We start from the raw sequence: 27,590 nt of genomic DNA, 5'->3' as shown, positions 1-27,590 counted from the left end.
GCACAGTAAAACTTGAAGAACGAGGAAGGAGAAGAAATTGAAAGGGAGTGTGGAGAGACTGGGAGAGTTAGCAAAGAGTCCTTTTGGAATCGTAAGCGGCACAAAGTTCTAGCAAAAGGGAGAAAATTGCATTTAAAGATTTCATGCCTATAAATAAATAAAAAAATAAAGTCACAGCACCTACCTCCTCAACTAATGGGAAAAAAATGACATTACTGCCAAATTTTAAGGAATTGTGTATTTCTTTATCTTCTTTTCCTCAGTACTACAATATCACTTTTTTTTTCTTTTTACAAATTGTATATGTCACTCTCCTACAGCCCGAACTTATCTTTTTATCTTTTATCTGTGTTGTCTGTTCTGATCTCAGAATGATCTGTTCTTTCACCACGTCCTAATCCCATAAATCTCCCTGTGCTACTGCAGTAACAGAAAGAAGCAGACGGAGTAACTACCTGGCTAACGTTAGCTAGCTAGATAAAAGTTACAGCGTGAAGGCAGTGGTGTGGTCAAGAAGTCATTTCACAGAGAGATGAGGAAATATACAAAATAAAATATACAAAATATTAATAATCTTGAGCTTTATCACTGTTCCGGTGATTAAACTAATCTTTTTTTTTCTCCTGCAGTAGATCTCCAGTGCGACAAATGCTGTCACCCCATACCCCTGAGCTCAGAGTGTCGCCAGCTGGCTAGTAGATTTCAAATGAGAAAAAAGTGTGATCCTGATTGGCTAATCCTGATTAGGAAATAACAATAATACATATCCACACAACATTGACTCATTTTTTACTTTATTTTTTGAGCATTATTGTAGTTATTTTTAATTTATTACCATCAAATGGACGAAACTGAGAAGAATGCAGAGGATAAAGATGAGAGAGAGAGAGAGAGAGAGAGAGAGAGTGAGAGCTCCAGGTGAGCAGAGCTTGCACGCCCATGAACAACCACAGTATCGACTACAACAAGAAAAAAATCAACAACTCAACACCCAACACACTATGATGCAAATGTTCTGCGCTAAAAAAGCATTGCTTTGAGTCGTATTAACACAGTATTTTATCGCGGTCTAAGTGTGTACATGTAGTCTGTAAAAATTTTACCCAACACGTAACGTAAAAAGTTTTACTCTAACCCTCCTGGTTATCGCTGTCAAATAAAATAATTTAAAAAAAAAAAAAACAATAAGAATTTATTAGTTTGATACAGTTTCAAATAATATACAACAACCAGAAAGATTCATGAAGACAAATAAAAGAAAAAAAAAAGGAAACAATGAACAAACACAGCACTGATATATTCACATAGTTCCCTTTTTGTGTAAAAATGGATGTAAAATACATGAAAACCAGATTTCAGCACAAACATACACTTTCTCGATGAAATCCATGAATACAGCCTTTACAAACACAACCTCTGAAGCCTCTTCCATCGATTTTGCTACGTTTCTGTTCACCTAGCCGCTATGCTAGCCCGAAAAGGACCCGAGTGCTTGTAGATTGCGAACACATTTAGCTAGTTAATTCTGATAAACAATGTTTGTGTGAACATGGCGATGTTTTTAAACAAGAAATGCCAATGAATTTAAAACCTGCCAGAGAAACACTCTGCTTGCTAACATGCTAGAATTAAAGGATTCACTGACTTTAGCATGGAAGTACAGAGGTTAGAGGCTGGGAAACGTCTGAAGTTTCTTGAGAAGTAAAATATTTTTGATGGAGCTTTTCATCATTTGAGTAATTTTTGAATTCATTAGCAGATGGTTTTAGTCAATCTGCTCATTTTGGATAATAGTTAAAAGTTAAGTTAGGGACTAAATTTGCTTTAAAAGACTCAAACACAAAGAAAACCAAACTCCCATTATATAAGTTTAAAACTGAACCAGATGTGCATAATTTGCTGTAGGAAATGGCTGCTCACAAGTGACTGTTATCAGTTACTTCCCGTTTCAAAGTTAGCTAGCTGGCACAAGCACCAAGGCCCTTAACGTTCCCTAAAGTGACAACACAGGAAGTTCAGTTGACGGATACGCAATTTGAAGCCACGCCCTACGCTCCAGAACTGTTTTCAACTTGCCCTCATCGAGTTGAGACATCGGCTATATCAAAACGAGCGCAAGCATGTAGCGGAGTTAGCATGGACACATTTGATTTCCACAGCAGTAGCTGAAGAGTTCTTTGGCCATAGGTATGACCCATTTCCGTTGTACATAGCTATATTAGCTAGCTAACTACCTGGCCTGCTAACAAACTAACAGGATAACGTAATAAAGTTCCATCCATTGGTAGGCTGGCTACATAATAATCAGTTTAAACACAGCACATCGAATGTTAGCTTGTATTTCTTGACACATTAAGTACTTTATTGCTTCTTTCTACGTTTCCTGTTAGAATTGGTTTGCGAGGAATTCTACATAAACTCTACAGTGTTGAGGCTATGCTGCATTCACACGAGCAAGCGACAAACAGCAGGAGATCATTCATTTTCAATGTGCAACCTGTAACAAGTTGAGATTTTTTTATAAATTGGTTGTAAATTAGGTATCACGCTGTAAAGATGTGACAAATCCAAACGATTGGCTTGAATGATTCCTCGGACCAGTCCTATAGCGCTATGATGTGGCCCGATGTTTCTTCAGCTTTCCATTGACAACTGTTTGACATGCAAAAATGGAGGAAAAACATAAACATTGTTTCATCTTATCCTGTCTTATACAACCCCTTATTAAATGTGTATAGACACGTGTATACGGAGAAAAAAGCATGGAAGGAAGTAGCAGATTGTCATTGCCTCCGCTGAGTGTACGTAGCTAGTGCTTATCGACCAACGAAGCCGAGCACATAACGTAAATCAAACCACCGTCACAATGAATAGTGAGTTATTTAATTTGTGTTTAACTAGTTTAGTAGCTATATATAGCTACTACAGTTTCTTGTCGGAATGTAATAAAAGAGCTGGATAGGCCACGCCCACAAGCAACGCTAGTAGCGGTTGCTACACACCCACAAGAGACATGAGTGACTTGTCACTTGCTAGTCTTAACGTAGGTTTGGACTCCAAGGGGTCCTAAACATAATACGGTAATATATTAACGTAACACTGTGTCCATGAGGACACAGTAATGGTTGATGAGGGCTCGTTAAAACAGTACTGGAACGCAGCCATGATGAACCTCCCAGCATTCCGACGCTAACACGAGCACATTTAGGCCATTTGAACAGCGCAAGAGCGAACAGCAGGAACACGCGTCACAGTATCGCAGTAGGTCGACTATTGCTCTGGTTTATGCCGAACACACTCTCACTCCTGTCACTTTACCACACACACACACGTCCGTCTCCTCAGTCACGCTGGCTGAACTGGAGCAGGAGACTGAGCTCGTGAGTTTCCTGTGTACTTCATGCTAAAATGCATGGAAATGTCTAAATATATACGGAAAATATATTAAACACGTATTAAAATAAGTAGAACAGAATACTGTACAATGGATTAATACATATCTGTAGTTTATAATGTTTTAATACAGAATTGCACACATATAAAGAATGTTATTTTATGTAACTAATGATAAAATATGATACTCTTATTTATTCTTCCATATTATATATTTGTATTGTATGTGTTCGTATTTCAGAGCGTAGACAGAAAAGGAATTATAAACCGAGCACATCCTAAGCAGGGGTTAAGGGATTAAAGGAAGAGTATTAAATAAATAAATAAATAAATAAATAAATAAATATTTCTCCAATATTGTGTAAATGTAGTTGATCAGCCAAGACATTCTTGGAGCTACTGGCTATGACGCTGATGTTGCTAACGAGTAATGGATCACTCCAAATCCAAAATTTCTTCAGTAGGTTTAAGACTTAATTTAATCTATAAACATGGACAAAACCTCACAGTGTAGCTGATCACTGCACCGATATTTGGGTGGCCATCTTGGACAACCAGAATCATTTTTAAATGCTGGCAGCGTTGATGTTTGGTATCAACACCAAAGCCCCCTTAGGCTCCGCCTCCCAAAGCAGAAGGTGGAGCTGCTATAATAATTTCTTCAAAAGTGAGATTACGAAGCTTAATGATGTTTGAAGTTAAAAGATTTCCACTAAATTAGGTTTGTAGCTCAAAAAGCAAGCATAAGCCACCAAACATATCTTGGCTGAATCTTTTGGTGAAACATGAAAGTTTTCTTATTATAAATAATTAATGCAGTTGTGTGTCTGACATCGCATTCGTTTTAATGGATATAAACTGCTGACCTCGAATGCATAGTAGCTAAAACACCGAACACGTTACATTTAACTAACAAACAGTAAGAGTATAGTGTTCTTAGCAGAGCATGGCTTAATGCAACCTAGCCAAACCAAATGAACGACTAATGTGTAGCTTGCGTATGCCGTTTAAAATGTAGTAAATGTAATTTACAAAAAAAAAAAAATCTAATCATTTCCTTATACAGTCCAATAACAACCAATTTGTGAATACCGTGTTTTCATTTGCCGAGCTACCATGCAGATCTAAAGCTAGCTGTGCACCTTGTTCCGACTGCATACTTCAAATCCCTTAACCATCAAACAAACTTCAGCCTAGATAAAGTATAGCATGTAGCGCATTTTTCATATAAATCTTATGTTATTTAATGTTCAATATTTAAATATGTAAATATGACATAGAAATGGCTGAACCAGGAGGGACAAAATTCTCCGTGTAAGGCCGATAGTCAGACATCTTTGTCGACACACAGGTTGGCAGGACTTGTATGAAATAAACAGTAATCGTAAAACGCATGCTGTTTTTGGCTACGTCTCTCTGGAGTTTAGTATTTACAGAAATTTTACAATTGCTAACGAGCCACGGCGTGCTTTCCTGAGCACAGGAGCGAAGCTGTACCCAAAGGTGCCAACATAGCTGAAACTGTTGGGCAAAAGTTCAATGGGATCGCTAATTAATAATAAGCAGCTCCTCAATTTTTGAACCAACCAAAGAGAGCACAGTCCTGCCCACTTGTTTTCTATTGGCTCACAACACTGAGGCTTGTGAATTCACAGATCGAAGTATATTAACCTCTAACAGAAGCAAATCTGTCCTTTCCCCTTCAGTGAATTTTCCGCCAAGTGAATTATTTTTGCATTTGGTCTAACTTGAGAAAGTAGAAAAGCATAGTCTTTAAGGTGTTTTCTATATCGCCGGAGTCAGAAATAAATACTACAGCTATACTAATAACTAATACTAATGTTGGCACCTCTGAGTAGCGACAAATATTGTAAGGCGTACATCAAAGAGTTTGTTACTTTACTAAAAAATCCCATGAAAGTTCCCAAATTTGGCAAAGTAATACCCTTTTCTATTTATATCTTTTTTAAATTCTATATGTGTATAACACAATTAACGCAAAGCAAATCCTCATGTTTTTGTAGAGTATGTAACTGTTTTTATAGCGTATGTGACAGTATGGCTTGTAGGATTAGCAAATACAGCTGTCGTAACAAGAAAAGACAAAGCTCAGGAAAAGACGTCGACGAGGCTCTGCAAGACGACGCTGGCGCTGCTAATGTTACCGTGAGAGCGAAGCAGGCTCAGGGTGACCATGCTAGATGCTAATTTACAGAGCTCAGGGTTTGCTGCGAGGGATGCGGGAAAGGTTGGATAGAGGGACAGACTTTAACCGTTCTGCTCGTCTCCGGTCTGTGTGGCGAAAGACGGGGGAGCAGGAGATTCACCGTTGCACCGTGATGAAGAAGCTTCTGCGTTAGATGCCTCCAGACCAGCAGGGGGCTCTGTGCCTGCGGGGGACGTGGAGGCCTCAGCTGGAGCCTGGGGATTTTCCTGTGCTCCTCCTGCAGGGTTTGTGGCTCCCTCACTGGATTGAGCTGCAGCGGCAGTTTGGTGGTGCTCCGGAGCTCTCAGCCTCTTCATGATGGTCGTGACACGCACGGCTTTCTGAAGAAGCGCAATCCAAGGAAGAAACATAAAGTTTCAGGTCAGAGGATCAATCTTTATATGTTAGATGATATATGTCATTTTTCCTCTTAGATATAATCATATGGGGACGCAGGACTGGAATTGTAATTTTATTGTCCATATTCAATGACAGATATTTTATAATTGATTGTAACACAGATTTCACAAGATGTTTGTGAATCATAAACTGCACAGATTGACATAAACTGTCAGATTTTTACGTGAAGAGTTTTGATAGTTCACGGCCGCAAATCATCAAACTTTATCGTTTAAGCCCCATCCACTCTGGAGCCATCAAAAAGGTTTACTCCCCTTGGATTATTACGATATTAAACGTAGGACCCTTAAAGTTGTGCCTGTGATTGCCAGTGGTTACCTACGAATGTCGTAGGTAAACTGATAACTGCAAGATGACTTTCGTAAAGACGTGAATTATGACTGTAATCAAGGAGACACGAAGGTAGATTTTGAAATCTGATTATAAAGTTATGTTTAATAATAAAATTAACATAAGAGGTAAAATGAACTAACTTGTTTCGTAGATGTTCCACAACATTAAGTGTAAATATAAAAGGATAGAAAGTACAATGTGTTGTTTAATGAATAAAAAAAAATTGCAATTCTTGACAAATTGCTGTGAAGGAGTGAAGCTCTCAGGGGTAAACTCTGGGGTGGTAACTCAGCTTCATGACACCTCCCTGTCATTGATTATTTATCTTTAAAAGCATAACATGGTGTGTTTTATTCCTTGCATGTTGACCTTACTTTGTCCATTTACTCCGATCTAACCCACTGATGGGTTAATATGTGATATATAATGACCCATTATTTTTATCCATGCCAAGCACACACGATGTTGACTCTCAGTTTCATTCGTTTTAGACAAATGATCATTATTTCCAGCTAAAGCATTAGCAAGACATTAGCTAAAAGGAACTAATGTTAGCTATTACAGTATTGCATCCCGAACTGCAAAAACATCATCCAATCAGATATTAGATAAACATTCATCTTGCTGTACTTCTCAGCGAAAAGAAAATCCATCCACTCCCCAAACGTGCAATAATAAAAGATGATGAACAAACAAAACACGTCCATGACATGAAGAAAGTCTAACAGAATACGACTTGAAAATAAATAATTACCTTCCACTTGGCTCTTGCAAAATTCTTCTCCATCTGTGCACACACATTTTCCTTGATGTTTTTATCTGAGGCAGCATTTCCAGATATCCTAGAGAATATAAAGCAAATTCAGATATGGCCAAGAAAACTTTAAATCATTAATTACCTGCAGTAAAAATGTACGCCTCAGCAAAACATGCTGTAGAGAACATGGCTAGGCAGGCAAAAAAAAAAAGATAAAAACATCAGTACCATTCATGGTTGATGGCTTCCTGCGCTGTGAGTCTCTGATCTTGGTCGACCTCCATGAGACGTGCTACTAAACTTTTAGCTGCAAACAAATGAGATGCATGTTACTTTAACTAATGGCAGTAAAAATAAGGACGGAATAATGTTAAACTTAAAGTAGCTTTTCTTGGTCTCGGTAAATCACCTGAGTCGGAGATTTCGTCCCAGTACGGCGAATCAAACTCGTAATCTCCTGCCAGAATTTTGCGAAACAGATTCTTGTCATGGTTTTCGTAATCGTCATCGTCTGCTTCATCGTAGAACGGAGGGTTTCCAGAAAGTCTGCAGGGAAAAACAGTGAGAGAATTAAAGTTCACTATTAAATAGAGAAAATGTTTCTAGATTATGTATTGTTTATGGTATTTTCACATCCATTTTGATTCTCCATCCGCCCCTCCCCCCCCCAACATTCCTTATATGGTTAAAGCTTCCTGTTCTTGTTGATTATCCTTAGTGATTAGTGATTATTTAAGCCCTTCGGTTTCCACTCAGTATGCATACAGAGCTGCAACTCTACATCGCTGTCATTCTAGTCTAGTCTTTTGCAGTGCTTTTCTGGTTCATTCTCCTTATTTTTGTTTCTCACTTTCTTATATTCTCCTGTTTGCTTGGGATTTTTTTTTTGTGCATTTCCTCAAATGACTGTTTTTGCCAACTTTTGTTGGCCTTGTATCTGATAGTTACTGGAATTAACCAAATAAGCACTTTTTGAGTATGCACTAGTGTATTGGACCTCATTCCAGCACCTGCATTTTATATTAAGGCTCATATCTTAAATGCTATTAAGAGCCAGATTTACCAGTGTTTTGTAGTAGGTTTTATCGTTCACAGTTGGTCTGTGGTTTTAAGCAGTAAATGAGTATTTTTAGGGCTAATATTTTGTAGATATTGGCTACATATGACATCTCACATGCTACTTCTGGAACATTTCTTGCTTACCCTAATCCAATGCACCTGATCCAGTGAACTAATGTTTCTCAGGTAAGATTTGTGATTAGATACTCACAGTATGTACATGATCACTCCAAGCGCCCAGCAGTCCACGGGTCGGCCATATCTCTGTCTCCCAACAACCTCTGGAGCTAAATCAGGCACAAAAAGGGCACCAAATAACTCCCACTTTCTCAGTTTCTCAGAGCAGGAATTCTACACTCTTTACTCCCAACACCACAGAGAGCCGGATGATTATCTGATGGACACTTAAACATGAAGTCCAAGCAAATCCGAGTCCCCAGGACACCATCGAACACAAGATCACCATCGAAACTCTTATTAGCTACCAGTTGGTGTTATGTATTATATGTTCTGCAGAAGTTCAAGTTCTCAGAATGTATATGTTGTCATTATAATGAACACCTATGAGTTCTATATCCAAGACAGATACAAAATTATTACTCAGATATTGACATAAAACTATAATTCTAAGCCATATGCAGTGTACCACTATTACTGACTGGTCAAAACCTATTCAAATCTAAACACTCTTAGAAAAAAGGAATCTTCAAGCATTTTTAAAGGATTGTTTGGATGTTTAAGGGCTCTTTCTGATAAGGAAATACTGACGTACATAGAACCTTTAAGGCTTCCCCCAGGGGGACAACCAAAGAGCCCTTACATTTTCTAGGAGTGTGCTTTCATGACATGTTCAAAACAACCAGTAAAACCTCGTACCCAGGTACTCTGGAGTCCCACAAGGTTCTTTAATAAGCCCATTCTCAAGCTTGGCCAGGTGGAAATCACTGATAACTATTTTGGAGTGCTTCAGGCGGTTGTAATACACCAGATTCTCCAACTGCGACAAGAACCAGGGTTATTAAAGTTAACATAAAGCATTTTCATTAAACTAAAATGTTTTTTTAATCATAAAGTATGTAATAACAAGTAATATGATTTGTAATTTTTTTTAATTAAAACTATTCATTGCATATATTTTGCACATGTGACCACCAGGGGGAACAGTGCCATGTACCTTCAGATTGCGGTGGACGATGTTGAGGGAGTGCAGGTATGCCACAGCCTCCAGCACCTGCCGAATCACATTGCTGGTGTCTTTCTCGGAGTAGTAACCCTGGTCCAGGATCCAATCAAACACCTCTCTACCAGTAGCACTGAAACGCAATCGGAAACAACAAACGTCCACATTGTCATCTGTGATGGAATCCTGAGCACGAAGCTCATCTGTGTAGCTTGCTTGTAGCATATTGCCCTTTTTTATTGCACGCCTGAGCTTCGAAGTCCTACAGTTATAAATCCATTCTAATTTTTAGTCTGTAATGTGTATTCCTTGCTTTTAGTATTAGTGAGGACACATTGTTGAACACAACACAGCAAAACGAATGCCCGGATTTCGGGCCATGGTTATTAGGGTGTCCTTGCATTTCTATATCATGCTAGTAAGGATCACCTTCGAGGACTTGTGACTGTTTGATCACTGAGGTATGACTTTCAGGAAATATAGTGCTGAGGGAAGAAAACAAATACAACATTGAAGCAATTCTGCTGCAGAAATGTAATGAATGCAAATCTCAACCCAAACAGCCTGAAAAGAACATGACGGAAGTGTCTCGTTGGATGAGAGAGAGAGCTGTGTTGAGAGAGAGAGATTTCAGTACAGTGTTTCTATCTGACATATCCTCAGGCTACATGAGCTCAGGTTCCTCAAAATGTGCCTCAGCGCTGCAGGCCCAGCTGGAGGAAAGGAGAGCACCATCTCACAGTTGGCAGGAACAGGGATTAAAGTGGGAAAAAAATCCTCATGACTGAAACTTTTTCTCAGGATACTTGTTAAGTCTTAACAGTATATTTATTGTAGCACTGCTGCACTTTCACATAGCAGGCACTCATTTGCATACCCGTGAGTCCCTGTGACTGTATGCTGTTCTACTAATTAATGACTGTGTTTTATAAGCATAAGTGTTTGCTGTTATAAGTTTATGGGCTGTTCATGCCACTCATTGCTCTACTGTATGTTTGTGTTTTACTGTCAGGTGCAAGTCCATTGGGTTTTGATGGTTTCCTTGGCTTTATTTTTCACCATTTTTATGCTATAAAAACATAACTGCTAAGTAATACACAGTCAAAGCCAAATTCTTATCTGGCAAAAAGGAACCTTGCTTCTTTTCCATCACTTTTAGGTAAGTAAAATTTTGCTGACACAAGAAGAAACTTCCAGATATGCACACTGGCGTCGGCTCTCCTTTTGACCGAGATTTGCTTGCAGAGTGCCAGGTAAAAGTTGAAAACCTTTCAAATTTATTCGTCCCTGTGAGAGGTCCCTGTGAGTTTGTTGGTGCTGTGCCGATCACTGAATTCAGGACAGCGAAAATGTGCAGCCATTCCGCAAATCCCATTAAAGGTATAAACCATTTACACAGGGTTTAGCCACAAGAGAAACACCCCATCCGTCTGAAACGTAACACTTTTTGCAGGTGTATGTTGATGCCAAAGTTGACCTCTATAAGACTGACATGAAGGAACTCGGTTGTGTTAATGTAGTAATTTGCACACATGACTTACAGTTCCAAGAAGAGGTAATATTCTTTTCTCGTCTCATAGACATCCACCAGCTGGAGAATATTAGGATGCTTCACCCTGAAATGAAAAGAGGAGAGGCATTACAGCAGAAAGGGAAAGTATTTTTTATTTTTTTAAGTGAATACATGTATGTCTAGCTTGTGAGCAATGATAAACCTTGTGGTCTTGAATCACCCTCCAGCACTTTAAGTATTTGTGTCATAAATTCCACCTGCATTGTCAAGATCAGTCCAATTAGTCAAATTAGTTGATCTCTCACATGATCATTTACAGGTGAACGTTGTGTTTTATTCTGTAGGTAGCTGGATGAACCTGGTGCCACATGTGAGGAGTCTGCAGTAGCTGCTGTGTGTTTTAGGGGTTCAAAGCAAATAGATGGTCGATGTATTGCAGATTAAGATGAGTTACTGCTGTTGGGACTCTAATGGATACTGATTTGAAAACAGAAGGTGTGGCCTCTGTGTCTGTCTGTCCCAGTGAAGGAGGCGTGGCCCCTGTGTCTATCTCAATCCCAGTGAAGGAGGCGTGGCCCCTGTGTCTGTCTGTCCCAGTGAAGGAGGCGTGGCCCCTGTGTCTGTCTGTCCCAGTGAAGGAGGCGTGGCTCCTGTGTCTGTCTGTCCCAGTGAAGGAGGCGTGGCCCCTGTGTCTGTCTCAATCCCAGTGAAGGAGGCGTGGCCTCTGTGTCTGTCAGTCCCAGTGAAGGAGGCGTGGCCTCTGTGTCTGTCAGTCCCAGTGAAGGAGGTGTGGCCTCTGTGCCTGTCAATCCCAGTGAAGGAGGTGTGGCCTCTCTGTCTCAATCCCAGTGAAGGAGGCGTGGCCCCTGTGTCTGTCTGTCCCAGTGAAGGAGGCGTGGCCCCTGTGTCTGTCTCAATCCCAGTGAAGGAGGCGTGGCCTCTGTGTCTGTCAGTCCCAGTGAAGGAGGCGTGGCCTCTGTGTCTGTCAGTCCCAGTGAAGGAGGCGTGGCCTCTCTGTCTCAATCCCAGTGAAGGAGGCGTGGCCTCTGTGTCTGTCTGTCCCAGTGAAGGAGGCGTGGCCTCTGTGCCTGTCAATGCCAGTGAAGGAGGTGTGGCCTCTCTGTCTCAATCCCAGTGAAGGAGGCGTGGCCTCTCTGTCTCAATCCCAGTGAAGGAGGCGTGGCCCCTGTGTCTGTCTGTCTGTCCCAGTGAAGGAGGCGTGGCCTCTCTGTCTCAATCCCAGTGAAGGAGGCGTGGCCCCTGTGTCTGTCTGTCCCAGTGAAGGAGGCGTGGCCCCTGTGTCTGTCTGTCCCAGTGAAGGAGGCGTGGCCCCTGTGTCTGTCTGTCCCAGTGAAGGAGGCGTGGCTCCTGTGTCTGTCTGTCCCAGTGAAGGAGGCGTGGCCCCTGTGTCTGTCTCAATCCCAGTGAAGGAGGCGTGGCCTCTGTGTCTGTCAGTCCCAGTGAAGGAGGCGTGGCCTCTGTGTCTGTCAGTCCCAGTGAAGGAGGCGTGGCCTCTCTGTCTCAATCCCAGTGAAGGAGGCGTGGCCTCTGTGTCTGTCTGTCCCAGTGAAGGAGGTGTGGCCTCTGTGCCTGTCAATCCCAGTGAAGGAGGTGTGGCCTCTCTGTCTCAATCCCAGTGAAGGAGGCGTGGCCCCTGTGTCTGTCTGTCCCAGTGAAGGAGGCGTGGCCCCTGTGTCTGTCTCAATCCCAGTGAAGGAGGCGTGGCCTCTGTGTCTGTCAGTCCCAGTGAAGGAGGCGTGGCCTCTGTGTCTGTCAGTCCCAGTGAAGGAGGCGTGGCCTCTCTGTCTCAATCCCAGTGAAGGAGGCGTGGCCTCTGTGTCTGTCTGTCCCAGTGAAGGAGGCGTGGCCTCTGTGCCTGTCAATCCCAGTGAAGGAGGTGTGGCCTCTCTGTCTCAATCCCAGTGAAGGAGGCGTGGCCTCTCTGTCTCAATCCCAGTGAAGGAGGCGTGGCCCCTGTGTCTGTCTGTCTGTCCCAGTGAAGGAGGCGTGGCCTCTCTGTCTCAATCCCAGTGAAGGAGGCGTGGCCCCTGTGTCTGTCTGTCCCAGTGAAGGAGGCGTGGCCCCTGTGTCTGTCTGTCCCAGTGAAGGAGGCGTGGCCTCTCTGTCTCAATCCCAGTGAAGGAGGCGTGGCCTCTGTGTCTGTCTGTCCCAGTGAAGGAGGTGTGGCCTCTGTGCCTGTCAATCCCAGTGAAGGAGGTGTGGCCTCTCTGTCTCAATCCCAGTGAAGGAGGCGTGGCCCCTGTGTCTGTCTGTCCCAGTGAAGGAGGCGTGGCCCCTGTGTCTGTCTCAATCCCAGTGAAGGAGGCGTGGCCTCTGTGTCTGTCAGTCCCAGTGAAGGAGGCGTGGCCTCTGTGTCTGTCAGTCCCAGTGAAGGAGGCGTGGCCTCTCTGTCTCAATCCCAGTGAAGGAGGCGTGGCCTCTGTGTCTGTCTGTCCCAGTGAAGGAGGCGTGGCCTCTGTGCCTGTCAATCCCAGTGAAGGAGGTGTGGCCTCTCTGTCTCAATCCCAGTGAAGGAGGCGTGGCCTCTCTGTCTCAATCCCAGTGAAGGAGGCGTGGCCCCTGTGTCTGTCTGTCTGTCCCAGTGAAGGAGGCGTGGCCTCTCTGTCTCAATCCCAGTGAAGGAGGCGTGGCCCCTGTGTCTGTCTGTCCCAGTGAAGGAGGCGTGGCCCCTGTGTCTGTCTCAATCCCAGTGAAGGAGGCGTGGCCTCTGTGTCTGTCAGTCCCAGTGAAGGAGGCGTGGCCTCTGTGTCTGTCAGTCCCAGTGAAGGAGGCGTGGCCTCTCTGTCTCAATCCCAGTGAAGGAGGCGTGGCCTCTGTGTCTGTCTGTCCCAGTGAAGGAGGCGTGGCCTCTGTGCCTGTCAATCCCAGTGAAGGAGGTGTGGCCTCTCTGTCTCAATCCCAGTGAAGGAGGCGTGGCCTCTCTGTCTCAATCCCAGTGAAGGAGGCGTGGCCCCTGTGTCTGTCTGTCTGTCCCAGTGAAGGAGGCGTGGCCTCTCTGTCTCAATCCCAGTGAAGGAGGCGTGGCCCCTGTGTCTGTCTGTCCCAGTGAAGGAGGCGTGGCCCCTGTGTCTGTCTGTCCCAGTGAAGGAGGCGTGGCCTTCAATGCCTCAAAGGTTCTTTCTCTTTATAGTTTATAGTTGAACTGAATCGAATATTCCATCATATCGTATTGTAACAGCTCTGAGTCAAGTTATAATGTTGGCGTTAAATTAGTTTTTCATACATCACATTGTCTGAGAAACAGAGACACACTGACCTAGTTACTAACACACTGAGATGATGCTTTCTAAAGCTTTTCATCATTATGGCATTAGTGTATAAATATAATGGTCATGGTCAGTAAAAGCAGTGTTAAGTCTTCTGCCAACCCTGCTGTTTATTTCAGAATGCTTTGCTGCAGATGCTTATCGATGTGCTATTATTAATACCAAAGAGTAAAGCTTTTAGGAGATTGCAAATGATGCTACACAAAGGGCACATTACAGAGGAGGGGGACCGGCAATTAAGAATCTCAGCCTGCAATTCTGGCTGTTTGTAGTGCAATCACAGAAATACTTTCAGAACATCTGCTCTGTCTCTGCGCTTCTCACCACCCTGTCTAGTCGAAACTGCTGCATCTGCAAGAAAGCAACTCGAGAAAGCACCCGAGACTGTCACTGCGTTTCTATAAAGCTTTCCAACAAATGGCATTTTAAATTTCTTTTTCTTCATCAAGTTCAGCTGCACTGAATTTGAAGGAATATTATTGCTCTTTGAAAAAAAAAAAGCATGCTGAGGTTTAAACACAAACTCTCATGTGGTGCTCTCTGAACTCACATCTTCAGAATGAAAATCTCATTCTTCGCAGCCTTGCGCACTTTCCTCCCGTCCTTCTTCAGGAACTTTTTGCAGGTGTACATTTTCGAAGTTGTCTTGTCCTTGGCTCGAAAGATCTCGCAGAACTCTTCCCTTTGAAAAGAACAAACACATGAACACTGAAGGGAAAATGGTAATTAAATGGACCTTGTTGAGTTAGCAACAGTCTTGTATCTTACAGAATCAGAAAAAATGGTTCTAAAGTATGCTTTTCCAATGCAGGGTTCAACACTGGGGAGGATCCCTTAAGGTTTGCTTCTGTATCTTTAGTATGCATCACCTGCAGCACACTTCACTCATTTTCCAGGTAGAAGTTACACTCTGAAGGTACAAAATGTGCTTATAACTTTCTTTTTTTTCTGAGAGTGTAAGGCATAAGGAACTTGCTTTACAATGGAACTGGGCATTTTGAGATTTTTGAGCTCAGTTCCATTGATCCTGAGTTGGCACTTTTGCCAAAAAAAAAACAAGTTTCCATTTGGGGTTCTTCAGTTTGTTCCAATGGGATAAACCTTAAATGTTTTCTGTAGGCCTCTCTTTCGTTTCCCAAGGAGAATCCTCTCTAAATAAAAAGATAAAACCGTTCTCTAGAGGAACTCAGTTTTTTTAAAAATGTGTATTTTAGATGGTGTCTTTACATTGTCAGTAGTCCTACCTTTAGGAACCTAAATGGGAACTAAAATGGAATAGTTCACTTAAGTAAAAGCAAATGGGCGCAACAGAGAAGCAGATTCGAACTTGCAAACTCCCCATAATGCCACGCCATCCATGGCCAGGAGTCAAAGAAAGCAGATAAATAAAATAAATAAATCAATCTCCCATGCTCTCTGGGTGGGAGGGATGGTGTTAGTCTCTCCTGTCAATCAGAGTCACACTAACCAATCATGGGCATCTGTGATTTAATGTATTCATAAAAAGGCAGTTAGCGCTTTCCTCCAAGCAGCTCACTTTGTTTTACAGAAAGCACGTGCTAACCTTCACGCTCCATGTTTGGTAGCTGTTGAGAGAGATAGCTAGGGGTTGGGAATTGGAAAAGGAGCAAATTGGGAGAAACATGGGGTAAAAATTCAAAAGAGGACGGATAAAATCACAGTTTAAAGTGAAAAATTGAAGTGAATCTAAGATCCTGAGTCATTAGGGATACATCAAATAGTAATCCTCTATGGCCAACATGACATTTACATCTTTATCCTTATCCTTTACATAATGGATTCAGTGGTGCTTACGATTTAACAATCTGGCCGAGATCATATCTGTCTGTGATATCTGTGGGACTGTTGTAGTCCTTCTTCTCTCCGAGTGTTAAACAGCCAAACGGCATGGCACTCCTGGGGAGAAAAAGAGAGAGAGAGACATAAAGAGAATAATTGAGAGGTTCATAAAGAAATATAGAGGGACATAAAAGAAAGATGGAGAAAAGGAAAAGACATTCCTGTTCTATTCAAATGTAAATTCAGCACCAGTGGCACTCAAAACAAAGCCCAACTCTAATATCACACACAGACTCTGAATAAATAAATCAATCAAATACAAATGATTTATACCATAATATCCATCATGATATTGTGATATCATATACTCAGTTTCACTCAGAGCTCATCTCCAGGACCGTCCGATCCCACCGGGGGAAATTATTGCGATGCCTGAATAGTGCTAACGTCAAAGCTTCCAAATTCAGGAGCCTGAGAAATAGCTCGCGGTACCGTGGGACTCAAACCCGCCAGCAAAATTAATTTACCTCCAAATGCCCGGAGATGGACACACCGACGCCGTGTGTTTGTCTCGTGGAGAAAGAATGAGTCAGGACTCAGGGGAGAGGAGGAAGATGAAGACAAAGAAGCGGAGAGACAATCATGAATTCCTGAAATAAATTCTGAAAGGAACTGCATTTTTCAAAATCCCAAAGAATTACGAAATAGCCAAAAGAGATAAAAAAAGAACAATGAAAATGCAGTATGTGGGGATTTCAAACAGGGAAATAAACAAATAAAAAGAGATATCCTGACTTTACCGAGCAACAGAGCAGCTGGAAGAGAACGTTATTAGAACATTCATTAAGTGTTCAGCAGTTTCTAAGAAGGTTTGGCTGTAATATTTTCCAAAATATCATTTCTCCACTGTTCTAAAAACATCTGCTCTAATAATTCAATTCATGTAAATTTTAGGAAAAGCTCCCTGAGAACACATGAGGAAGAACGCTTGAGAGGAACCAGATGCAAAAGAGTCGGAAGGTGTTGATTACTTTTCTATAACAGTAGTGCGGCTGAAAATCACGTTTATATATTAATGCGATCATTCTAATACGTTATCGTTACTATAGCAACAGCTCATTCACAGAGACTTGTACAGCAGAGGCGCAACATAAGAAATTTTTTAAAAAGTGTGTACTCGTTGATGTTTTCTGTAAGGAGACCTTTATTTAACATTTACGGAAGGAGTCTCCAGTGCCAGACATCTTCAGGACAGAGGAGTGTACGCTTTGTGGACTATTTATAGCTGCTATAGCAAGTGAGAACAGGAACTAACTTGTTTCACAGACGTTCCATGACATTAATCGTAACTATAAATGGATAGAAAAGTATGGCGTGTCGTTGTTTGATAAATAAAAAATTGTAGTTGCTGGTAAATTGTGGTATAAGACACTTTGGGATGTGCTGTTATAGGAAAATAATCAACTTCGGGGTGAAGTCAGTGACTGATTATTTTTTATAACGATACAGATCCCTTACATTTATCTCATAATCTTCTGCAGTAACAAAGACAATTCTTGTAAAGTGATGCACACATACACATACACATACACTTCAAGATGGTTGGCTTTGATAGTGATGGCACCATATAGAGATGTGTGTGTGCGTGTGTGTGTGTGTGTGTGTGTGTGTGTGTGTGTGTGTGCGTGTGTGTGATAGGGGTATTGGGTGTATAAATGGACTGTCTGGCATGCTCTCAGCTGCATAACTGCGTTATTATCATCTCCCTCAGACTCCGAGGCCTCTGAATCCCCGGGAGGACAACAGAAACGGCGATCGATTTTGCAGGATTTGCAGATAAGCTTCAGAAAAGAGAGATGAACAGAGAGAGAGAGAGAGAGAGAGAGAGAGAAACTTAAAGGCACTAAGAGCTCGTTTCTGTCTCCGGCTCGAGCCCTCACCACTGACAAATTGAAATTTCCCTCCAGATCAATGAGCTTGTGCATCATGTAAAAAGCACAGGCTGAGATAAAAGCATGTGATTGGCCAGACTGAATCTGTAACAAAAAACGATTGATCTGCATAGTTAAAATGGACAACTTTTCTCTCCCCTCAGATAAATAAATTAATAAATACTTACACAATTCAGTTATAAATGGGTTTTTAAATGACTGTCATGGCTCTGAAGACCCTCTTTTTATCTCCTTCATACAGCATTATTCTCCATTTCCTTATTGTCATGATAATCACAGTAATCACCGAGCCACACCTGGCCTTCACACAAGCACGGGAGAACTTTTTTTTTCTTGATGCTGTTCCTCAGGGTTTTGTTTCTATATTTACAGTCATGTAGTAATTTTCAGGTTTGGTGCCACTGTTTAAAGATGTGTTCAGCCTCTTAATTGGAAACAAAGCCTGAATATTAATACCTTAATTTGGAATGTAACATGATATAAACTATTGCTCTTTTTATTTTATTTTATTTAGCATTAACCCTGCATTCACATAGCAAGTGACCCTGAAAGAAGACTTTATTTACATGTGACACAAAGCCATGACTCCGCAACAAAGAGAAAAAGGCACAAATTATTTATGCAGATTACTTATGAAGTGATGAAGAGACAACTCTAAATCCTTGGAGCAATCTTACAATGCAGCTTGTCCTTTTTGGCTGGAAACCTTGACTGTCACAGGAAGGAAGGGAGGGAGGGAGGGAGGGAGGGATGGGGAGAGAGCAAGCAGATGAGACAGACAGTAGAGGTGTAACACAATGCCATTATCTATATCTGTATCTATATCCGTTTATATACCTATACAAATATACAAATATCCCTACCTTTATCTGTAATCTGTATAAGTGTGTGCAGGCCCGTGACATTTAGTTGGTTCTATTTCCTGAAACTGAGACCCTGACCAGGCAGTTACTAAGGATGATTGAAAGAATGCTGTAAATGGATAGTTCACGTTCATATCATTTAACATGGTCTTTGTTTTTTCCGCAAGCTTTGTGACTGACTACTCGCTTAAAAAAACTCCCGCTCATGTGCCTTCATTGTTACCCTGTGAATGTTTAAAAAAGAAGAAGAGGAACAAATTATTTGTTCATTCTGATTAATGTATTTGTATTGTTTACATTCTTAAAAAAGAAAGAGAGAGAGAGAGAGTGAGGGAGTGTGTATGTGTTTGTGTGTGTGAGAGAGAGAGAGAGAGAGAGAGAGGGAGTGTGTGTGTGTTTGTGTGTGTGAGAGAGAGAGAGAGAGAGAGAGAGGGAGTGTGTGTGTGTTTGTGTGTGTGAGAGAGAGAGAGAGAGAGGTTGTGTGTATGTGTTTGTGTGTGAGAGAGAGAGAGAGAGAGAGAGTGTGTGTGTTTGTGTGTGTGACAGAGAGAGAGAGAGAGAGAGAGAGAGAGGTTGTGTGTATGACGGTACAAAAAGATCCGGCGACGTCTCCTTATCGCCTGCTGAACTAAACAGTCAGAGAAGAGAAAAATGTTCCTCAGGGCTCTGTGAAGAACGATTAAGCGAAGTGACCAGGGCTTTAGTGCATCAGTGCTTCAGAGTCTCAGTCTCAGGAGAGCAGAACGACAAAATCTGAACACAGAGTGAAAGAGAAAAAAAGAGACAGAACTTGGCTGAGAAAGAAAGAGCGATTCCCATCAGTCTGAATGAATTAAATCGGATCAACAGCCATCTGTATGTTCTGTGTAGAAAGCTGTTTAGTTTTCCTCATGGTGATGGATGGCATTTTGCATGTGCGCCACCTCAAACTGAGCCAAAAGCCAGAAGAGACTTTCTGAGAAAAAAAAAGTTTTTCTTTAGCATTTACTTTAAATATTCTTCAAGGAAAATTCAAATGAGAATGATTTCGGGTTAAATAAGTAATTTCTTGAATTATTTCATGTGCATTAATTTCACCCAATTCGTTTAAAGGGTGCCAGTAATTTTGGAGCTTACTGCATGCACATGTATGGAGTGGCTTTCAGTGTCAAAATGTTAGCATAGTGAGCAGTGTGTGAGTCATATCAACGTGAAACAAGTAGCTAACATCGGCTTGTGATCACGTCTCTTGTCTTAAAACACGTCCTTATCGTACGCAAGTCTTCAATCGCAGGTTGTGAAAAAAATAGTTGTTATCTGATCATTTCATCTTAACATCTCGAATTCTTTTACTTTGCTTTCTTTAAGGGACATTTTATTCTTTTTTTTTCAGCTGCTATGCTCGTCATTGTGCCCAAAATCTGACAGAATTAATCAGATTTAATGATTTACACTGTGATTAATCTTCTGTTTAGCTCATTATTAAACAAACAATCCACCTTGTTAGAATCATTTTAATTTGAATTCAGATTCATTTGGATCAGTCGATTTTATTTTTCCGGATTTAGCTGTCCACATGAAGGTTTTCGTTCTGATTGTTCCATCAGTCAGATTATGAATGGCTCATTTTTCTTCACTTGAGGCTGAGAGAAAGGAAGGAGGTGATGATATAACAGTCATGAGAGTGATGTGAGCTGGAGAAACCAAGACGAGAAAGTTTTACAGCATTATTTATTATGCATGCTCTGTGTGTGTGTGTGTGTGTGTGTCTGTGTGTGTGTGTGTGTGTGTGTGCATGTCTCTCTCTCTCTCTCTCTGGGGTTCTCTGTTCTCACCACTGCTGTCTGAGATTCTCTCCTGCAGCACTTCATTCCCTAACCTAATCAAAGTGCGCAGTCCCGACTCTTTATTGTGACTCCACCCCTTCTATACACAAACACACACATACACACACAAACACACACACGCTGCCACCCACGGCCCGTGCCGTCTCTGTGTCGTGTCTTGCTCTTGGGGTCGTTTTCTCAGTCATCTGAGACTCAGACAGCTCGAGCCTCTGAGGCACACAGTCATTTTAGAACTTTGTAAAGAAATCTGATACCACACACACACACACACACACAGTGAATCTTTGTATCTTCAGGTACTTCATGCAGGTTGTTAGACCTGTGACTTGTTGTATCTTCGTTATTGTTAATGTCTTCCACGTGTGTAGCATGACATAGCCGTGTCTCGCGTCTCTGGTCTATTCTGTGTTCTTCTGTGTTCTGACATTTCTTTTTCTCTTGCACCTTGTTATTTTCCTCTCAGCCTGCCCTGGTTGGAGTGCAGATCTCCTTCAGCCTGGTGGGTTTAGAAGGTGAGCGCTCTTACTCTACATCACATACAAGTTACATCATGGAGGTGCAACACTTCAGTGTAGAGTCCAGTAGATTTCCCTCAACTCCATCTCATAGTCTCTTTCATCTTCTCCCTTATTTTCTCTCAGACATTTTGTAAAGATGCTGTGCTACCTCTGTGTAAACTCACGGCCTGCCAGCCTGCACTAATCACGCTGTGCACACTGCACCAGGGCCCAGTTAGATTCCGGCATGAAAGCAATATTATTGTGCAACAGTTCCTCTCAAACCGTTCACACAAAGGATCCTCACACTCACATGATGCTGGGCTGAACACTGTTAGGAGTGTGTTAGGAGTGTGTTAGGAGTGTGTTAGGAGTGTGTTAGGAGTGTGTGTCTGTGTGTCTCCTCCTGGCAAACAAAAATTCAGTGTAGATTCAGGAATGTTCAAACAGATTTCAATCAAATCAAAGTGTAAAAGTGCCTTAGACTGACAGACACCAAGGACACGCCTCCTTTACTGTTGCTGACAGATACAAAGGCCACGCCTCCTTTACTGTTACTTACAGATACTGAGGCCACGCCTCCTTCACTGTCACTTACAGATACTGAGGCCACACCTCCTTTACTGTCACTGACAGATACTGACACAGAAGCCACACCTCCTATTTCCAGAGCATTGATATTTGTGTTGAGCATTGATATATTAGTTAAGTTTTTTTTTTCTATTTAAGTTTTTTTATGCTAAACAAATAAATATTTAAATAAATATAATACATTTACATTTGTATCCCACCTGATTAGTGACTCAATCCTTTTCATGGGTTGAGTAAGTGAGTAACTGATATGTGTTAGCAAGCAAAGCAGGACATCTCCAACACTGAATGGAATGCTGGTCCAGGGGTATTTAATAATACATAAGAACTGCAGATATGAGGCTGTGTGTGTGTGTGTGTGTGTGTGTGTGTGTTTGTGTGTGTGTGTGTGTGAGAGTGAGAATGTGAGGATGTGTGTTTTCTCCATGCTGCAGAGACATGCTGCTATCTTTTTTTTTCTTTTCTATCCCCTCTTTCTACTTTCATTAGCCATGAAACCGTATTAGCATGACTCCTCCAGAACCACTCTAAAGCAGATCTGCTGGAACAGAACATAATGGGTGCAACCATAATCGGCATTCCCTTTGGTTTGAAGTGTGGGGTATGTATACACACACACAAACACACACACACACACAGTGAGCATTACGGAGGCTATTTTAAAAAGGCAATGAAAAAGTTTGGCACGGAAATGAAGTGTGTCGAGATTTTGTAGCACTTCATTTGTAAAAGTGCAAGAGGCATTGATCCTCTTGTTTCATTAGCTTAGCTTCACAAAACACACACACTCACACACAAACACACTGAATCCACCCCCTTTTTAAGCACACACACACACACACACACATACACACACACACACACACACACACACACTGAATCAACCCCCTTTTTAAGCACACACACACACATACACACAAACACACACACACACACACACACACTGAATCAACCCCCTTTTTAAGCACACACACACACACACACACACTGAATCAACCCCCTTTTTAAGCACACACACACATACACACACACACGCACACAATGAATAACCCCCCATTTTAAGCACACACACGCACACACACACTGAATCCACTCCCTTTTTAAACACAGGCACACACACGACATCTTTTTGTATGAGACTGCAGCAGAACGTTCCTCTTCTGCTGTAACCTCATGGCAGAGGTACACTCTTACCCTCTCACACACCACTTCCCCCACTTTTTCATCACTGAATTCAGAGCAACTTATAACTGAGTCAGTTGTTCTGAAGAAGTGTCACTCTGCTCATCATCACACCAGTGATCCAAAAAAAAAACGTCCCAAGTAAGTCAACTTTGATATGAAGGAATTTCTGGCATTTTATAAGCATACAGTTTATCACAGAAACACCGTCACTCTTGTTAGAGTTGTTGCTTAGTGACGTTTGGTTACCACGGCTACCGCATGAACATAGATTTACGCAGCACTCGACTTAACTCGGAAATGGGAAGTCTTAACTCGGAATTACACCATTTTCGAGCTTGGTGTGAAACTTCGAGTTGGGAAGTGTGGGAAAATGACACGAACAATCATGAGTTTATGCTCACTGTATGGGTAGTGTTATAGATTTAACCAACTAAAGTGTAGTGACTACTAAACTCATTTAAAGTACAGAAATGATATTTTATTTACTGTTGACGGTGGGGGTGGCCATGTTGACATGACGTCATGGGTTGAAGACTCCTTCAAAACCACCCAGAGGAAGAATTCCAGGTTGAGCAGGCATTTTCTCTGGTTCTACCCAGTGATGTGAAATTCCGAGTTACGAGCTATAGTTGAAGGCAGCATTAATTCTGGTCACTGTTGTTGCCCAAAATGTATCCTAATCTCTCTTCTAATTGTGCACCCATAACCCTAACCCATGCTAACAACAGTGTACATCATCACCGTGTTAGACTACACGCCGCTCAAGATGTCGGTGCTTTTGCAGCTCTCATCTCATCATCTCCGCTTCTTCATTTTGCTGCCTCAGCAATTGCGCCCAATAAAATCGGCATCGCATGAATTTTCCGAAGCTGTGGGAGAGGATAAATAACGGCGGCACTGGGCGTTAGCATGGCTCGAGCGCTAATTGAAGGCCCTGTTAGACTGCTGACTCGGAGATGGAGCCTAGAGGACCGATTACTGACTGTAAATTCCATCAGGTGTCACAGGGAAAGGGCTGTAATGTAGGCATTGAGATCAGAAAGATGGGTTTTTTCTGTAAAGATGTAGAGTTCTGAAATCTACTTCCTCAAACACACACACACACAAACACACACATACACGCAAAGAAGAACTTCATATACTCAATTCAATACACCGAATACAGTATTCAATATACTGTCATATCAGCTAGGAAATGCATTATGTCACTCGGATTGAAACGCAGGACCCGCAAGTGCAATATTTTACAGCGGTCCACAGGGAGCAATATATATTTTTTCTGTGTGAATCTCATATTTTTTTATAGTCTTTTATATAACCACTTTATATAGAGTATAAAAATAGATTGTAGCTTGGTCATCATGGACTCCGGCCAGGTCGTAGCATGAGAAATGGATTTGCCGTCAGCCAAGCTGTTAAAAGTGTGATGGTTTTGAGAAACTGCATCATCTTCTCCTCAGCCCACGCTGCAGTGATGCTGTTCTTCATGTACATAAATCTATGATTTATCGAACGCCAATCCTACAGACACTCTCAGGTCAGGAAAACAGGTCTCGTAAAAACTTCGCAACAGAGACCTCTGTAACGGTTAAATGTTATACCACAGTGCAGTGGAATTCTGGATTCTGACTGGTCAGAGGATGAGAATTATTTGTGTCTAACAGCATAAATGGATTAAAAAAACGTTTGATTGTTGATATGGTGATAAGTTTTCTCTAAGGAGTCGTTTATTTAATATTTTTGGAACCAACAGAACAGGAGGGCGGGGCTTGGAGCCGAGCCACGGGTGAAGGTAGGATATAGCACGCTACGTCCTACGGAGTTGAATGAAGAAGTAGAGTTTGAGATAATCAACTCTAAATGTGAGTTATTAACTCTTTGTGTTGACAACAAAGAGTTAACCACTTCTAGTGTGTGTTTGTGTGTGTTTGGAAGCTAATTACTGAATTAATATTGTGCATGCAGTTCTGTATTTTTCTTGTTTTGTGAGTGTTAAAGCACTAGCTAGCTTGATGGAGCGCTGTTGGCTATGTATGCGACGAGTGGAAATATATCCAATGTGGTGTAGTGAGTCGTTTTGTACTTTATACTTTTAGACAATTTGCTGTTAGCTAACATATTAGTTGTTATTTATATGTATTTGGCTAGAGGACACGGACAGTGTTCTTTTCTTTCTTTCTGGTTGAGAAACGTTCGTCTGCAGGACTGAAAGAGAGAAACCATAGCATTGCCGGGCAAAAGACTTTTCCCTGCGCACTGCCTAAATCACTGTTAGTTCCTCCTCATAGAGCAGCGTGAACAACATTTACTTGCACTTGCACATCACCTGCTGCCAAGGGATGTGAGTAGTGTTCACACTGTTTTTCTGTTTTTGTTATGTTTTGTTTTGTTTTGTTTTTTGGTTATTCAATTTTTTTTCACACTGGTTGCTTGCATCAGACAAGTGAAGCGACTATTTTAGTTTTGAGCTCCACCACTTACAAGTGATGCTCCAGGCCCGCAAAGGTTTCAGTAATAATCAGCTGTAGTCATTGAGTGTGTGTGTGTGTGTGTGTGTGTGTGTGTGTGTGTGTGCATGCGAGCATAAGCCCACTGTATATTTTGGGCTTAAGGCTTAAGTTTGGACAGCTTGCAGTCTTCTGGCCAGTTAACATCTGACTACAATACTTGTTAATTTTTTTTGCTTTTCTTTCAGAATTTGAAGCTCACAAGTAAAATACCTTAATTTTTTTTTTTTATCCTTTTACTCTTGTTGGGCGTTTTCTCAGTTGGCCAGAGGTATACTGAGGTGCTATATTTCTGCAGTTGGTATTCACATACAGACTGCAGATTCATACACAGAGGCACCAGCAATCATTTAACATCTGGCTGGAATCCATAGTTAAAGTCCACTGTCCTTTAGCTAGTTTACAGTCCAGTGTCACTGATAATTACCCAGGGCCCTGCTTATTTATTTAGGGATTTAATAAACTAAACCGAATTTTATTATATGTAGGGGTTACACTGCTTCTCAGGAAATCTAAGTTCTTGTCCCACATTTCTCCCCTCATGTTGCAGGTGTATGCTCACATGTTTCAGCAACAACATGGAAATAAAAAGTCCATCTACACCAACAAACCTGGTGACCAGTTCCTAAAAGCATTGTCAAGTTACGATCGTAAGTGGTGTTCGATGTGTTGCGCACTCTAACATCTACCATTGATCATTGTTCTGGGATAACTTTGGGAAACATCACCCTGTTTGGTTGGAGTGTTTAACCAATGTGTGTTTGTTTGGAGGCGGCTAAAACTTCATCCTCTCCTCTCAGGCTCATTTGGATGCTCAGATTTTGTACAGAGCTGCCAAAATCCAACAGACAGTGAGGTTTCAGGTTTCCTGAATCAATCATATAGATTTTTACTGAGCATTTTTTTTCCCCCCAAGTTGGTCTGCTTTTAAAAGACAAAACCCCCAAAAAATAGCTCCTAGTTGTGTAGGCTGTGGTGGTGCTGTGGTAAAAAGCCTTGTCTCTCAGCTGTAAGGTTGTGGGTTCAAATCTCACAGTGGCTGTGTAAGTTGATGGTGGAAGCCCTGAAAGCAGGATAGAGGATGGAAGAGGTTGAAAGAGTAGAGAAAAGGATGGGTGGGAAGGAGGTAGGTGAAAGTGTGGGTGGTAATATTTTTCTAGGTCTTACAACCCACTAAAAAGCTATTTCTTCTGACATGCAGATCATTGTTTCCTTTCCCTGCTTGCTCTTGAATCAATCATCAAGATGGTTGATCACCCCCACTCAGTGTTCCCCACACCCCAGCTGGCACACTGACTACCCTAGTTAGGGGTCTCCAACTGATCACTTCACTCACTGCTTTCTCAATGGCCCACTGCTCTCCCGATACCCATGGCCACTACCCACCCAACGCAGTGCTCTCCCCATGCCAATGGCCCACTGACCGCCCCGCTCAGTGCTCTCCCCGTGCCGATGGCCCGCTGACCGCCCCGCTCAGTGCTCTCCCCGTGCCGATGGCCCGCTGACCGCCCCGCTCAGTGCTCTCTTGATCCCGATGGCCCACTGACCGCCCCGCTCAGTGCTCTCCCCGTGTCGATGGCCCGCTGACCACCCCGCTCAGTGCTCTCCCCGTGCCGATGGCCCACTGACCGCCCCGCTCAGTGGACTACACTTTGAGTTACTGTATTTTAGAGTAGAGCTTTGATCCAACACTCTCTAAATCCAGAGGTAAGTCTCAACCAAATGAGCCACATGTCTCTTGTTGAAACCTCTTTTTAAACACATTTCTCTTTTAGATTCAGATTATTAGTAGGAAACTGACTAAAATCATATTTGAACCTACAACATGCACCATGAGGGAGCATTACTCTACGCACTATGCTATGAAAGCGTTGTATTGTAATGGGCATGTTGGACTTTTATCTTGTCACCCAAAAACTAGAACAACCCTCGTACCAGAACCCTTTTTTTTAAATTCTCTTTTAGATTGTGGTTATTAGTAGGAAACTTAATAAAAGTAGCGTTGAACCTACAAGCTCCACCGCCGAGGATCGTTACACTAACCACTATACTATGGAAGGCTCATGCTCTTGTTGACATGTTGGACTTTTGTTCTGCATCAGCAGCAACAATAACAACAACAACAACAACAACAACAGAAGTAGAACAATCTTCATACAAGAACACCTTAAAAAAATAAATAAATAAAAAAATAAAAAGTTTTTCAGATTGAGGTTATTAG

At 42.0% G+C, this 27,590-nt stretch overlaps 1 protein-coding gene across 1 annotated transcript in view; it reads right to left on the bottom strand.

Moving 5' to 3' along the window:
• Nucleotides 1–777: 777 nt before the first annotated feature.
• camkvb (CaM kinase-like vesicle-associated b) overlaps nt 778–27,590 on the bottom strand; it is a 48,276-nt gene continuing 21,463 nt past the window's right edge. Inside the window, exons 2-11 of the mRNA XM_026935792.3 lie at nt 15,964–16,065; nt 14,699–14,830; nt 10,890–10,964; nt 9,343–9,481; nt 9,045–9,165; nt 8,380–8,455; nt 7,519–7,655; nt 7,338–7,416; nt 7,107–7,194; nt 778–5,940 (exon numbers count right to left, since the gene is read on the bottom strand). Coding sequence (XP_026791593.1) covers nt 5,662–5,940; nt 7,107–7,194; nt 7,338–7,416; nt 7,519–7,655; nt 8,380–8,455; nt 9,045–9,165; nt 9,343–9,481; nt 10,890–10,964; nt 14,699–14,830; nt 15,964–16,058 — 1,221 coding nt within the window. The 5' untranslated portion in view covers nt 16,059–16,065 and the 3' untranslated portion in view covers nt 778–5,661. The remainder of the gene's footprint in view (nt 5,941–7,106; nt 7,195–7,337; nt 7,417–7,518; nt 7,656–8,379; nt 8,456–9,044; nt 9,166–9,342; nt 9,482–10,889; nt 10,965–14,698; nt 14,831–15,963; nt 16,066–27,590) is intronic.

The sequence above is a fragment of the Pangasianodon hypophthalmus genome, chromosome 20, assembly GCF_027358585.1.
Source record: "Pangasianodon hypophthalmus isolate fPanHyp1 chromosome 20, fPanHyp1.pri, whole genome shotgun sequence".
In the NCBI taxonomy this organism is placed as follows: domain Eukaryota; kingdom Metazoa; phylum Chordata; class Actinopteri; order Siluriformes; family Pangasiidae; genus Pangasianodon; species Pangasianodon hypophthalmus.
Note: the sequence above shows the minus strand (reverse complement) of the source record. Positions and strands in the feature narration are given on the sequence as shown.